We start from the raw sequence: 16,328 nt of genomic DNA on the forward strand, positions 1-16,328 counted from the left end.
GCCGGCTGGTCTTAGGCGGGCCTCTGTGAGACGACTCCCAGTAGATGAAGTGCAAGGGTTGCCGGGAACCAGCAGAGGTATCAAGGGATCGATGTAGGTCCGGATGAGGCAGGGATCCAGAGACCTGGGTGCCAGAAGGAACAGGGCAGAGATAAGAGGCACCCAGGTAAAAGAGGCCGAAGCCTAAAGGCCAAGTCCAGGTAGAAGCCAAAGGCATAGTCAAGGAAAGCTGGGGTCAGAGCAGACAGCTGATCTAGACAAGGTACTGAGTCAGAGCAGGGGAAGGGTCAAAGCCAAAGAGTCAGTCCTAAGCATGGTCCAACATAGCAAGAGTCAAAGCCAGAGAATCAGTCCTGAGCGTGGTCCAACGTAGCAAGGTCCAAAGCCAGAGAATCAGTCCTGAGCGTGGTCCAACGTACCAAGGGTCAAAGCCAGAGAATTAATCCAACGAGACAAGGAAGGGACCAAGGTACAGGTCAGAAGCAGGAACCAGGAGCAGAGTCAGGATCAGGAACCAGGAACAAAGTCAGGATCTGGAACCAGGAACGATGGGCAACCAGCACACGAACAAATGTGGAGACCTGTTGCCAAGGCAAGGAACTAGGGGCGGAGCCCTGCCTTATATACCAGGCCCGATGATGTCATCATCTGGGGCCGCAGGCTAGTCTCCTGCCGCGGCCCCTTTAAAGGTACGAGGGGCGCATGCATGCGCACTTTAGCCAAGGCCCGTAGGAGGCTGGACGATGGCGTCTCCCTGCGGCCCACGCGAGGAGACCCGCCAGGAGCTGAGGAGGTACACGGAGGAGTCAGGAACAGCCAAGGAGGTAGTAGGCGCTCGGGGGCATAGATGGCTGCCCACAGTTGCGAGCGAGGATGGTCCGGGTCTGGGAGCAGAGTTGCAAGGATGAGTAGGCCCGGTCATGGGCCTACCGTGGAAGGGACACGCAACATGGCAGGTAGAGGGGTTTGACCTCCTAGTGCAATAGTAGGTAACTCAATCTCTTTAATTAATGTTCACCCCAACTGTCTCTCTCTCTCTCTCTGGTCAATATTTATTGATAGTAGATTAATTTTCTTGAATAGGAATGTACTCTTAAATGCACCACAGTTATGGTGTTCAACTGAAAAACACTTTAACTTAAAAATCAAGATATAGGCTAGGATTGAAAAAGTAATGAACAAAAAAAATAAAAACCATAACAACAAAACATAGATGTAAACAAAGAAGCCATGTTATCTGCATGCTAGTTTCCTAACATCAATTCTGTTTGATGGTGTAACATGAATATAAATTAAAAATAAATAAATAAATAATAATAAATTGTCTCAGAAAACCATGACTCAGGTTTGAGCCTACTTTTGCCATTATGCCTTTTTGCACTTGTCATGCTTGACTATGGAAAGCAATATCAATATCAATCAAAGAATGTGATAGGTCATAATGGACTCATAACAGCTAGGACATTCAATATAAATTAAGATTGCTTATAAGAGTAAAGAATACAAATCCCAATGTAACCCCTCCAAGATAGGGAAAATGTAGCATCATCTGTTAAAATTAAGTTAGTGAGAAATAGGATTTAAAAATAGGTTGTGATGTCATGGATGCTAGGGACAATACTGTCAAAATGAGCAGATCTACAAAAATAAAATGAGACGTTTAAAAAATTTGATTGCATTTGTTTTAAGGATCTACCTTGGGTACTTTGCATAGGTCAGGTTTCCGGAGTCTTCTGAATGGAAATATTTAAACCACCTATGTGTTATGTAATTTGAGATGATGTCACAGAAAACTATTTAATATATAAAACATTGGGTGTTATATTAAAGACTTCAGTACCAAGTGTAAAAATCAAATGTGATTTAAAAAAAGACACTGGAAAACTGAGTGTATTGATCTAGGACTTTAACAATTTTTAGCAACATTTTTCAAAGAGACATTATGTACAGACGTTTTTGGTAATTTGACATGTAAACAGTGGCTTTTATTTACTGCTTTGGCTTTGCTTTTTTACTACATATTTTCGCTCTTGCATTGCAGGTGGAGAGGGAGAAAGCCATTCTCCTAACTAGCCTTCAGGCATCTGAGGTCCAGCTAGAGCACACAAAAGGAGCCCTGACTGAGCAACATGAAAGGGTTCACCGGCTCACAGAGCATGTTAATGCCATGAGGAAACAGCAAAATAATAAGGAGATGAACGTGGAGCTGGACTCCGAGAAAGGACGTGAATCTGGGGAAGAAGCCCATGACTATGAAGTAGACATAAACGGATTGGAGATTCTTGAGTGTAAATACAAAGTAGCAGTTACTGAGGTGATAGACCTTAAAGCTGAACTCAAAGCCTTAAAAGAGAAATATAACAAGTATGTAGAAACCTACATAGAGGAAAAGACAAAGTTTGAGACTAGAATTCAGATGTATGATGAGCAGGTGAGTAGTTTAGAAAAGGAGAGGAAGGAAAACAGTGAAAGAATCATTAATATGGAAAGAGATTTGCAAATGATGACAAGCCTAGCAAATGAAAACCATAATACTCTCAATACAGCCCAGGATGAACTGGTGACATTCAGTGAGGAGCTGGCTCAGCTCTACCATCATGTATGTTTGTGTAATAATGAAACACCAAATAGGGTTATGTTGGACTATTACAGGCAAAGCAAAGTCACACGCAGTGGAAGCTTAAAGGGGCCTGATGATCCCAAGGGGCTTCTGTCACCGCGGCTCACCAGAAGAGGTCTGGCATCCCCAGTAGAGGCACGGAACCTATCTGATCAGGTTTTAAAAGAGAGCCCAGATGCCAACAAAGATGAAAGTTCAACTAAGGCCCCTACAGTTTCTCCTGTCATCACAGCCCCTCCTTCATCGCCAGTCTCTGACACTAGTGACATTCGCAAAGAGCCCATGAACATCTACAATCTAAACGCCATCATCAGAGATCAAATTAAGCACCTGCAGAAAGCTGTGGATCGGTCCTTACAGCTGTCACGTCAGCGGGCAGCGGCACGGGAGCTGGTGCCCATGATAGATAAAGATAAGGAGGCCTTAATGGAGGAGATTTTGAAACTAAAGTCCCTGCTGAGTACAAAGCGGGAGCAGATAGCAACCCTGAGAGCAGTGTTGAAAGCCAACAAACAGGTAAACTACTATAAGCCAGAAGGAGAAGAAATAAGCAGTTTTATACCTGTAACTCAACTAATTTCTTCTGACCTTCTCTTCTCAATTTCTTTTTCCTTTTTCAGTTCATGGTAGTAGGGGTTATTGAGTGGGAGTAGGGTGGGAAGTCTTCATTTTTCTTACTTTTGGAAGTTTTTTTTTGTAGTATCCAGAATTTGACAAAGTGATGACAAATGCAATTTCATGATGGCTTAGTCAAAAAAAAAAAACTACAAGAGTGATTTGGGCATTGGGATAAACAAAGTCAGGCTATCACATTCTCAGTACTTGACCTACATTACATCAAAATCCAAGGACCAGATTTAAGAAATAGAAAAGAGTAGGCCAAAAAGCATTCAGAATCCCCCACAAGTCACTTTCTGTGCACAGTTTTGAAATGCCTCTTTTTTTTTTTTTTTCCTAAGGTCTTAATTTCTTGCAACTTCAGGAAAGAAAATATCCAAAGTAAAAATTGTGCAAGTCAGAATCTTGTGCTAAAGCATTGCCAGACGTTTGCCTTATCCTTAAATTTAGCACTGAATTTTTGCATTTGAAATATAACTTGGTATAAAAAAAACTTAGCAATAATCATGTTAAGATAACAAGCAGATATAGTGATCTGTGCATTAATGATTTCCTCCTTTTTTATACTTCTGAAAAAAAACATTGTTATGGTTCAATTCAAATAGTCATTTCCAGCATGCTGCTCCTGAAATAGAAGGGGATGAGGGAGAGACAAGTACACATTGGAAATAGTCAAATCCATCAGTCTGGTTGACTGGTTTGATTTTTTTTTCTAGTACTCCTGTGTGCATGAGAAATGAAAAGGCCCTAAGAGCATGAATCAGTCCCTCAGTAAATAAGACTAATGTATTCTCCACTTAAAAGTTCATACCAGAGATCACATAGAAAAATACATAGCATATATTTTAAAATCTGTACCTGCCCCCCAAAAGGTTTAAGAATTTTAAAAAAGAAATTCTCGAAAATAAGTGTGAGTGTGTAGAATAATGCTTCAGATAATTCCAAAAGAAGCTAGCTCAGTCTCATAATGTCAATGACAAGACAAACATTTAGGTTACACTCAAACCCTTACTCCACACCCGTGATTTCTGCACTGTCATACAGGCGACCCTCTCAACTAAAATGGACTACTGCAACTCCCTTTTTCTAGGCCTCCCCTACTCTACCATAAAACCACTACAAATGCTGCAGAACGCTGTTGCTAGAATCCTTACTAATACCTGCAAATCTGACCACATAACCCCCATCCTTAAAGATCTCCATTGGCTCCCGATACCCTCATGCATCCTCTACAAAACCCTTACCATTATTCACAAATCCATCCACAATCACAAATCCAACTGGCTTGACGAGCCTCTCCGTTTCATCCCCTCCAACCGCCCCACCAGAGCAACCCTGAAAGGTACTCTCCACATCCCATCCCTTAAAAATGCACACCTCACCTCCACCAGGGATCGAGCTCTTTCCATTGCAGGCCCCACCCGTTGGAACTCACTTCCTATGGATCTCCGCCTCGAGCCTTGCTCCATCAAATTCAAGAAAAAGCTAAAGACCTGGCTCTTCAAACAGGCATACCCAGATTAGGTCCCCTGCGCACTAATCCCATCGCTTCATTACTGCCTCTAAGTCATTAATTGTTACATTCTTTAAGTTAACATGTTTCTCTCCAGTTAAACTCTCCAGTTCCTCTCTCCCTTTCTTTCCCTTGACTTCTGGTTTAATTGCAGTCCCCTTCCCCTTCCCTGTTTTATGTACTTTCTAGGGGTGTGCATTCGTTTTCGCCGTATTGGCGATCCGCAACGTATATTGCACTATTCGTAGTATTCGTGGGGAAGCGAAACGTATCGCGATTCCCCACGAATACACGAGTCTTCGTCGAATTATACGGCCACCTAAATAAAAATGTAAACAAACCCCCCACCCTCCTGAACCCCCCCCCAAGACTTACCAAAATTCCCTGGTGGTCCAGCGGGGGGTCCGAGAACCATCCCCTGCACTCACACCCTCGGTGCTGGTTTCATCATGGCGCCGATAGCCTTTGTCACAGGGGCTACCAGTGCCATTGGTCAGCCCCTGTCACATGGCCATCGGCGCCATCTTGTGCTCCTACCATGTGACAGGGGCTGACCAATGGCACCGGTAGGCCCTGTGACATAGTATGGGCAAAGGCTATCGGCGCCATTTTGAGTACTGGCATCGGACGGCCGGAGTGCAGGAGGTAGCTCCGGGACCCCTGTTGGACCCCTAGGGACTTTTGGCCAGCTTGGGGGGGCCTCCTGACCCCCACAAGACTTGCCAAAAGTCCAGCGGGGGTCCAGGAGTGACCTCCTGCATGCCGGCTGTCCGATGCCAGTACTCAAAATGGCGCCGATCGCCTTTGCCCTCACTATATCACAGGTACCGATGGTCGTCCCCTGTGACATAGTGAGGGCAAAGGCGATCGGCGCCATTTTGGATACTGGCAGCAGATCGCCTTTGCCCTCACTATGTCACAGAGGCCGACCGTCGGTACCTGTGACATAGTGAGGGCAAAGGCGATCGGCGCCATTTTGAGTACTGGCATCGGACGGCCGGCGTGCAAGAGGTTGCTCCCGGACCCCCTCTGGACTTTTGGAAAGTCTTGTGGGGGTCAGGAGGCCCCTCCAAGCTGGCCAAAAGTCCCTGGGGGTCCAAAGGGGGTCCCGGAGCGACCTCCTGCACTCCAGACGTCCGATGCCAGAACTCAAAATGGTGCCGATAGCCTTTGCCCATACTGTGTCACAGGGGCTACCGGTGCCATCGGTCAGCCCCTGTCACATGGTAGGAGCACAAGATGGTGCCGATGGCCATGTGACAGGGGCTGACCAATGGCACCGGTAGCCCCTGTGACAAAGGCTATTGGCGCCATAATGAAACCGGCACCGAGGGTGTGAGTGCAGGGAATGGCTCCCAGACCCCCCGCTGGACCACCAGGGAGTTTTGGTAAGTCTTGGGGGGTCAGGAGGGTGGGGGGTTATAGTTAATTTGAATTTTAGCTGGGACACGAATAGAAATCGCCGTATTAATGCATCGGGGCGCCATACGGCCGAATGCAACGTATCTGCTCCCCGACGAATCCGAATCTCGAATGCAATGTATGGCATCCTTCTGCACATCCCTAGTACTTTCTACCTGCAGTTCGATGTAAACCGATATTATGTAACCACTAATATCGGTATAAAAAAGTTTCTAAATAAATAAATAAAATAAATACACTTTTATTTTTAACTGTATATAACCAAAGAAGTCAATGTACAAAAGCCATTTAGATGGATAACTCAAAAGTTATCCATCTAACTAGGACAATAGGCATATTCAGCCACTTATCTGGCAATTGTGCATGCATAAGGGGTAGGCATTCCCAGGACAGAGCTGAATTTCAGAAGAAGGCGCACAAGTTTACTATGAGAAGCAGGTATAACTCTGTGCAAGTAATTTTGTGCATGCTCCAGGCCACTTGCTCTTGAATGTTCAAAGCCAACTTATGTAGGTAAAGTATGCATGTAAAAGGAACATGTAGAGTTTTCCACAACACATACAGTTATAAAATTACCCTCTTTCACGGTTGGCAGCTGGAATAAATCTTTAATAGTGTGGAGCAAAATAACTGGGCAGACTGGATGGATCAATTAGTCTTGCTCTGCTATCATCTACTATATTACTATGTTTACACAAGTATTTTTTATATGTTATAAAGAATGCCCTGGCATCTTTTGAAATAGCCTGTATAGGATGCAGGTTAGAACTGAGAAGAAGAGCTGAAGTAGCAAGAGACTGAGGTTCGTGAGAAGTAACAACATCTTCAAGGCTCCAACTCTTGTTAATATTCCGTTCACTCTCATCTCAGAGGTGCTCCTTATACCTTTGAGTGATGAATAGAGGAAGATTAATAGGAAGTGAAGCCTTCATAATGGTATACAGATCATAAGTTTCAAACTTTGACTAATTCAGCCAGCTTTCCATATAACAAGGACCACAAAAAATATACGGTATTGGCATCAAGTCAAATTCAATGCATAACCTATGGCTGATATAAAAAGATATGTTCATGCTTTTTTATTCTGTCATATTATATTTTGATAATATTACGATACGATATGATATGAATATTATTTTTAATGATATAAATGAAAAATAGTAATAATCTCTTTTTACAACCTTTTCAACACTGGACATTTAAGATCAAATCTGACAGTCCCAACTAGGGATGGGCAAACCATTCACGATCTGAATTGAATGCCTGGATGAAGCAGGACAACCTGGGTCAAGCCAGCTCTATCCCAGCCTGCATCAAACCTTACTTTAGCACAGATTATTGATGTCAGCTAGCTCAGATTTTTAATGTTATTTGGCTTGGTTTTCCAATGTTAAACATCTCAGATTTCCAACCAATTAGGAGTACAAAACAAAACACATGTCACTAATAAAATACATAAAAGTAGGTCACACAAACTTTGCAATCTTGATAAATCACATTACATTTATAAATATCTGAGTCAGCATCATATAAAACCTCTAAGGATGTTTAAAACCATTTTCTGAAGTTCTTCAATATAATCATATGCTGAATTTCCCAATATATTTAACTTGAACTGTCCTTGAACAAAATATAGTACTGTAAGAAGCTACATGACAAAAATCTAATCTCTAAGATCAAAAACAGGTACTTATCTTTCCCAACCAAAAGAGAATAAACACAGATTTGTTAAACTGGAGATTTTTCTCCTTACCTACACACTCCCTTTAGATGTTTCCCAACATCAATGTTTTGGCTTACTGCCTGCTTCTGGGGGGGGTCTTCATATTTCCAAACAACCTTCTAGTCAGCTCTGAAATTCAAGGTACAAACTTCTATATAACAGCTAGGAAACCTGCATATGATGGAAATCATCCAATCACAAGAACTAGTGGGATATTAAAAAAATAAAAAGGCAAACACTGCCAATCCCTAATTAGATACGTAACCCCTGAGCTGGTTGTACCCAGACAGTGGTACCAGAGTCCTTATCTCTGATTTCTATTTTAATTGGAATTTTGTTGTTATGCCAAAAAATGTTCTTTCCAGGGTTTCCTGCATGGGGGGAGAGTTTCCTTTCAAGGCCCTTCATACTGCTCTTAGATTTTCTTTATTAAAGTCCTGGAACACAGTACTGATGATAACAGCATAAGTGAGCTGTGAAGTCACCACTCAATAAGACTCATGAGATGTATTTGGTGGTTTCCAACATTTCTCTTTCACTGATAAGGTGCAAAATGATGATTTTGAGTTTTTACAGTTATGTACTTCACTTCCACGATGGTACAAGTGTTTTAGTAAGTTTGTGACTTTTTACAGTCTTTCTCAAATTCAGATGTTAAATCCAATTGATTCTGTTCTTTTAATTACCAATTTCTTTCCTCTCATTGGATACAGGGCAAGTTGGGTACTACCCTATCAGTGAATAAGTACCAAAGATGTAATTTGTTATACAGTCTTCCTACCTCCTCCTTATATCAGTGTCCTCTCCTCTTGTAGTATCAGACTGATACCGCTTATCCCCTTCTCCAAATCTCCAATAGATGTGTGTAGGCCCTGGATTGGGTCCATCTCATTTTCCCTTTTCTTCTTCTTCCTCTCAGGATGGCTGGAAGTCATCCTCTCCTTGGATCTTGATGATCACAGATTCCTCTTGCATGAAGGGAGCCTCGCATATTATATTTAAGAGCAAAATTAAATGCGTTTAACTGAGTTCTAAGTAGTTGGGCGCTCCAAACTTAAAAAAAATGTATTAAAGATTAAAGGGTAGCTTGGGAAGGTGGAAAGAAACTCCCATCCAAGTCATGCTGTCTCAGAAACAAACAAAAAGAAACCCACGAAGCAAAATGGTGATCTGACTTTATGAAACAGAGGGACATATCGATTGCAAGCTTCCATGTGGGGGAGATGCAAACCCACTAAAATGCCACCATGTTTGTCCCTACACCAATGGTATATTCCTGACCAACTTTAGTAGGGCGCTGGCAGGATCCCTACAGATATAACAATCAAAAACTGAATATCTTAAATTAATAAATGAATATCCTGCCTCTATACAGTGATTTACTATGGGAGCTTCACTTCGGGCTCTGGGCAAACAACTTTTGTGTTCAGTTAATTGAGTTTTGAAATTCAAAATTATTTTACCTATGTATGGTAGCCCATATGGACAAATTACAATGTACACAACATAGTAGAAGAACAATTACTTGTAAGCTTTGCCTTTTTTGAATTAAAAAAATTATTGGAAGGGACTGCTTACATGGGAGCCTGAGGAGGAGTTTATTGGCACCACTGTGTTGAGCCCAGGTGAAGAAGTCCTGGCCCTTTCCTCTCTGATGTCATTGAGGGGGAACTGGCTGTGATAAAAAAAAAGGTCCTCCCATGATATGCAGCCACTGGCATGCTGCCAAAGTTGTATGCCAAAGGGGCGCAACCCTTGGGAGAAGTATTTACTTCTGTGGATCGGAAGAAGTACATGATTCTCCCAGAAACCACAAACTGTATTAACTTCCAGCTCTTTTTCCTCTGGACTCTATGAGTAAAAAAAAGGAAAGGCCATATTTGGACTTTTCTGTTGTCTACACAGTTGATTCTGAATGGGTTTATCACCTCTTGATGTCTTGAATGTTTGGGATTAGATGGCTTTGGTGCTTAGGTATCTGACCTTGTTATGACTGCCATCTCACTCAGTTCCAATATCTGGGACCCTCCAGTAAGAAATTGTAGCAGAGGTTACAGTAGAAGAGATGGGGGCTAGCCCTCATCTGATCGACGGAGAACCTTCTTCTCCCTTAAATGAAGGGAGTATTCCATTGTCCTTTGCAGAGTTTAGAGGATCACATGCTTCCATCTAAATCAACAGTAGTAACATTGACTCTCTGTGGTCTACTGTTATTGGATAGGAGCAAGCTCTGACTAAAAGAATAGATGCTACTTTGTTAGTGTTTACCGATATTCATTCTCAGGTTAAAAAAGAGAGGCAAGTTGTGGTAAATTAGAGCAAAGAGTAGACCAGTTTGAGACTAAATAGAGAGATTAAAAAATGTGAATTGACCTGGTGCATTGGAAGTTAGAGTTTTTAGTAAATCAGTTTAGGAGTTGTAAAATGTGATACATTTTTCTGCCTCACCCCTTGATGTGCTTAAAAAAATGTATTAAGATTATTTATAAGCTCCAGTAGAAGCTATCCCTCCTGTTATTATTTGCTTAGCATAGTGGGGTTTTCAGGCTGAGGTCTCTCCAAGAGCTGAATTATCAACAGATAGTCTCAATTTGCTTTCTTACAAAATTCTCAAATGGAATACCTACTAGGGATGTGCATTCATTTAAAATGAATGGCCAATCTGCGATGAATATGCCCCATTTGTTTAATTTGGTGGCCCCCAAAAATGAACGTGTCCCACAAATGAAACATATCTCATTGGTTTCATTCATTTTCCCATACAAAAGCATTGGCTGCAATGTAAAGAATAAAGCCTGCTTGTCTGAGGCTCAGGCTAGTCATGTGGGAGTCTCCATAGCAACCTGCCCTAATGCCTATGACTCATGTATGAGGTCAGAGAATAACTGGGATTTGTTGTCAAGGTAACCAGACTGACAAAGTAAAGGAACATATTAAAGTGAAGCTTTTTTCTAAATCAGCGAATCACTACTCTTATAGTATATGAGACTGTTTCAACTTGCATTTGAATCTGTCTTCCAATGGAGACACTAAGGAGTGGGGGTGGCAGGAGGTGGCCTGTGATTTTGGCATGACACCCCCAAGCAAAACAGGAAGAGGGAAGGGAAGGTAACAAAATCAATCAGTTCAAAAAAAGCAGAAAAGGTGAATACAAAGAGCAGCTGGAAAGCTATGACTACAAAGCTCATAGTCTGGGCAACAAAATTCCAGACCTGCAGGCCCTCATGGTGGAGGCAGACTTGAACATTGTTGCTGTTATGGAAACCTGGTTCACTGATTTCCATAAGTGGGATACAGTCATCCCGAGCTATAACTTGCTAAGAAAGGACAGAGAGGCCAAAAATGGGGAAGGAGTAGCTCTTTATGTCAAAAATAATATCCAAGCAACTGAACTGCAAGGGACATGGAGTAGAGAAGAAGCATTGTGGACCATCATAATAAAAGAAGATGGTGCTTCCATTTTTCCTAGTGTGATTTATAGGCCACCAACTCAAATGGAAGAACTGGACAGAGAACTAATTGAAAACATCCAAAAGGCGGGAAAGAAGGGCGAAGTGTTGCTGTTGAAGATTTTAATCTGCCGTATCCCTTCTGTGAAATCTATGAGAAGTAGAGAGATAGTGGATGCTCAAACAAATGGTAATGGAACTAACGAGGGAGGGTGTGATATTCGATCTGGTGCTCACTAATGGTGATAATGTCTCTAATGTTCAGGTAGGAGCTCACCTGAGCACCATTGATCATCAGACGATGTGGTCTGATTTTGCAAATTGGATACACATGAAGACCCAAGTTATGAATTTAAAATATATGGACTTTGTCAAAATGGGGTCATAGCTGGAGAAAGAACTAGAAGACTGGGAGAAAATGGGTGAGGTGGAAGAACAGTGGGCCAAGTTAAAAGGAACAATTACAAAAGCAAAAAAATCTATATTTTAGAAAAGTAAACAACAGTAAGAGGAAAAAGAAACCTACTTGGTTCTCTAAGGAGGTGGCTGAAAAAATAAAGGCAAAAAGAATAGTGTAAAGGATCCTATGAAAGTAGATCCCAAGAAGAGTAAAGTAGATCCCAAGAAGAGTAAAGGATCCCATGACAAGGAACACAGGGAAGAAAATCTGTTAAACTAAGGGAGATGAAGAAAGAAATAAGGAAAGTGTCAGAAAGCTCTATTGTCAAAGCTGGTATTAGCAATCTGTAGTTATTTAGAATAGTTGTAGTGGATCCTTCGACCAGTGGCAGGTGACCATGCCCTCGGGGGAAATCCCGAGAGGGACCACTGGTCATGCTTAGTATAGGAGACAGACACACACTAGTTCTTTTATTAGACAATATGGTAAACCACCAGAGGTGGCAGTAGTGAACTGGAAGCGCCCGGCTGGGTTGTAGTCCCTCAGGTATTGGGACAGTGATCCCAGGGTGGCTGAGCTGTAGAGAAACTAAAACAGTGAGTAGGCAGTATATGCAGAGTTCTGGAACAAGTCCTTGATGGTAACACTCACACCATAGTCTCTTAAGGCAGCCCAGGAGTTGGTATGCATTAGGCCCTCGAGCGAGTACCTGGTTCCAGGGAACGCTCTGAGAGATAGATACAACTCACTGATGTTAAGCAACAAAGACTTCTTAGAAGCAATATATCAAACCACCAAAGGTGGCAGTAGTGAGCTGGAAGCGCCCGGCTGGGCTGTAGTCTCTCAGGTATTGGAACAGCGATCCCAGGGTGGCTGAGCTGTAGAGAAACTAAGACAGTGAGTAGGCAGTATAAGCAGAGTACTGGAACAAGTCCTTGATGGTAACACACAATAGTCTCTTAAGGCAGCCCAGGAGATCGTATACATTAGGCCCTCAAGGAGCGAGTACCTGTGCCCAGGGAAAGCTCCAAGAGATAGATGGAAACTTACAATGTTGTAAGCAGCGATGACTTCTTAGCAGAAGTAGTATTCAGAAGCAAGGCCGGGACGTGGGCCCTTGAGGAGCGAGAACCAATTCCGGACTGCGACCTGCAAAGAAAAAGAGAAAGCGAGGCCCCCGAGGAGCGGGTACCTCTAGTGAAGTCCGAGGAAGCAGAGTAGCTAGGGTTGCAGAGAGTGAATCCCATCCGCAGAGACCAGGAGGAAGCTAGGTAACCAATCCCATGTTAACTCATCTTGTTAGCGAAAACTGAGACCTTAAATATCTGGAGCTGGTGACGTCATCTCAGGGGGACGTCCCTGAGGTTAGTGCCAAGGCTGGCACATCAGTCGAGCCGCGCGCGCGCCCCTAGGCATCTGGTCAACATGGCGGTTTGCAGCGTCAAGCCGGTCTGGGAACACTAGAGGAGGACGGCCTGGAGACGCCGCAGCAGCTAGCCTTCCATCAACCCCGAAGGGAGTCGCCAACGAGGTAAGGTGGGCGGAGCAGAGACGTCAGACAGTGACGGACACAACAGAAAGTCAAAGGTCAAGCGGAAGAAAGGATGGCCAAAGGGGTAAAGTGAGGAGACAAAACATTTTTCAGATATATCAGTGAAAGATTGGAGTTCAGAAATGGTATAGTAAAACTGAAAGGTGAGAAGGAGCAATGTGTAGACAGTAAAAAAGTAATTGCAGAAATATTAAACAAATGCTTCATTTTGGTATTTACTAAAGCAAACCCTGGAGAAGGACCATGGATGGGGACAGAGTAGATGAAACTCCGTTTACAGAAGAGAATGTATGGGAGGAGCTAGGAAAACTGAAAGCGGACAAGGCCATGGGGCTGGATGAGATACACCCCAGGATACTGAGAGAGCTCAGAGATGTGCTGGTGAGTCTGCCAAAGGACCTGTTCAGTAGATCCGTGGAAATGGGAATGGTGCCGTGGGATTGGAGAAAATCAATGGTGGTCCTGCTTCACAAGAGTGGTAGCAGAAAGGAGGCTAGAAACTACAGGCCAGTTAGTCTCACTGGTGGTTGGAAAATTAATGGAGATGATGCTGAAGGAAAGAATAGTGAACTTTCTACAATCCAGTGAGTTGCTGCACCCAAGACAGCATGGATTCACCAGAGGAAGGTCCTGTCAGACAAATATGATTGATTATTTTGATTGGGTGGCTAGAGAATTGGCTCAGGGAAGAGCGCTCAATGTGATCTACTTGGATGTAAGCAAAACCTTTGATACTGTCCCACATAGGAGGCTTATGAATAAAATGAGAAGCTTGGGAGTGAGTGCCAAGGTACTGGTATGGATTACAAACTGGTTAACTGAAAGGAGACAGAGTATAATGATAAATGGAACCTACCCCGAAGAGAAAACCGTGTTAAGTGGTGTGCTACAGAATTCAGTATTGGGACCAGTTCTGTTCAATATCTTTGTGAGCAACATTGTGTTACGTCGGCCGGCCGCAGACCCCGTGATTGGTCTGCCTCACCCTCTTCTCCGTCGCAGCTGGACTTTAAGGGCGCATCTGGCACGGTCCCCTTCTATGCAGCCTGGTCTGCAGCTGGGAGGTCTCCACAATCTGCGGGAACACTGCTACCATTGGCTTCCCTCTTCCTGCCTCCTAGATGCGCGCACCTCTCTGCCCTTCTTGAAGGGCCCACGGCGCCCTACGCCTCCTGGACCTCCCTCATGACGTCACTGTTGCAGAAGTATATTAGGACTCGCCTTGGCAACTGATCTCCTCCCAGAGGTGTTTGTTGCTTCTTGTTTCCTTTGCCGTCTGGACTGACTTCTGCTCCGCCTGAGCACGCCACAGCCAGCCGCCTGCCTTTGACTTCCGCTATGCTTGACCACACCACAGTCAGCCGCCTGCCTTTGACTTCTGCTATGCCTGACCATGCCACAACCAGCTGCCTGCCTTTGACTTCTGCTACGCCTGACCATGCCACAGCTTGCTGCCTGCCACTGTCCCTCCAAAGACTTTGGACTGAGGCCACCAAGTCCAGCCGGCCTCTGCCTGTCACTTGGCTCCGCCTGCCGACAGTGGGCACCAGTGGGGCCCAACCGTCTGGTGGTATCAACCCTTCGGTCCAAGGGTCCACATTCCTAGAATCCTGGCCGATTCACAACAGATTGCCAAGGCCATGGACCCAGTGGACTTGACCGGTCTCCAAGCCATTCCAGGCCTGGCCCAGAAGATCCAGGAGCAACAACGTTTCCTGGAGGTGTTGGCTACCTCCATAGAGCACTTAAATGCCTGACTAGATTCCCAACCTGTGGACTTGGCCGCGTTGAAGTCTGTTCCTGGCCTTGTTTTGAAGCTCCAGAATCTACAGTCAACCTTTGAATGAGTAGTAACGGATGTAAACCACCTTGCTGCTCATCAAGACTCTCAGTCTAATGCTCCCGCACCATCTCCAATGGCCCCCACACTGCCTTCTGATTCCAGTCGGATGACCATTCATTTGCCGGCACCACCTCAATATTCGGGGGATCCTAAGTTGTATAGCGGATTCCTGAACCTATGCCACACGCACTTTACCCTCCAGTCTGTACTCTTCCTGAACGATTTGGTCAAGACAACCTTCATTCTTTCCTTGTTGGATGGCAATGCATTGGCATGGGCCTCCCCCTTGCTCTCGAATCTCTCCCAGTTCGTCTCTGCTTTTAAACAGATCTTTGAAGAACAAAGGAGACTCCCTGCCCTGGGTACCAATCTCCTGCACCTGCGACAAAGTTCACGTTCTTTAAACAACTACGCTATCGAATCCCGTACCCTGGCTACGGAATTAAACTGGCAGGGGAACAGCCTACAGGCCATATTTCTAGATGGACTGGCGCCTCGAATTAAGGATGAACTCACAGCTCAAGAACTCCCTAATTCCCTTGAAGGACTTATTGATCTCACGGGAAAGATCGATCGACAACTCCTGGGAAAATCGTTCCACTTAACAGACTTGCTGCAAGGAACCACTCCTCCTTGACGAAGACCCTGGGTTGCCTCCCGAGGATCAATGCAACTTGGCCGTAGCCACCTTACAGTCGCTGAGAAGTCTCGCTGCCGTCAACTTGGGCTCTGCCTATATTGCAGGAATTCCATGCCCTTGCTGTCCCACTGTCCAGAAAGGAGGGATCGAACCCCACACTGGGAGATGTCAGAGACAATTACCCTTGGCCTCACTACCGTGTCACCTCTGTTCCTATTACCTGCTTCCTTGGAATTCACTTCCACTTGCCTTTCCACTCAGGCGCTGGTGGACTGCGGTGCAGGAGGGAACTTTATCCAACAGGATCTCGTAGATCAATATCGAATTCCTATGTGTTCTGTGACTCCTCCAGTGACCCTTTCATCGGTTCATGGAAACTTCCTCCCTGGGATAGTGACACAAGCCACATCACCTCTTACCTTGAAGGTTGGCCCGGATCATTATGAACTTATTTTGTTCTACATCCTCCCCACTGCCATGAGTCCGGTAAGTTTGGGCCTACCTTGGCTACAGAAACAACAGCTACAGTTCGACTGGGCCACCACCGA

General features: G+C 44.3%; 1 protein-coding gene across 1 annotated transcript in view; it reads left to right on the forward strand.

Annotated features, from left to right (window-relative positions):
- BICD1 (BICD cargo adaptor 1) overlaps window positions 1-16,328 on the forward strand; it is a 396,445-nt gene that overhangs the window by 304,182 nt on the left and 75,935 nt on the right. The window contains exon 5 of the mRNA XM_029597485.1: window positions 2,042-3,136. Within this exon, the coding sequence (XP_029453345.1) occupies window positions 2,042-3,136 (1,095 nt within the window). The remainder of the gene's footprint in view (window positions 1-2,041; window positions 3,137-16,328) is intronic.

This window comes from Rhinatrema bivittatum, chromosome 4 (assembly GCF_901001135.1).
Source record: "Rhinatrema bivittatum chromosome 4, aRhiBiv1.1, whole genome shotgun sequence".
NCBI lineage: Eukaryota > Metazoa > Chordata > Amphibia > Gymnophiona > Rhinatrematidae > Rhinatrema > Rhinatrema bivittatum.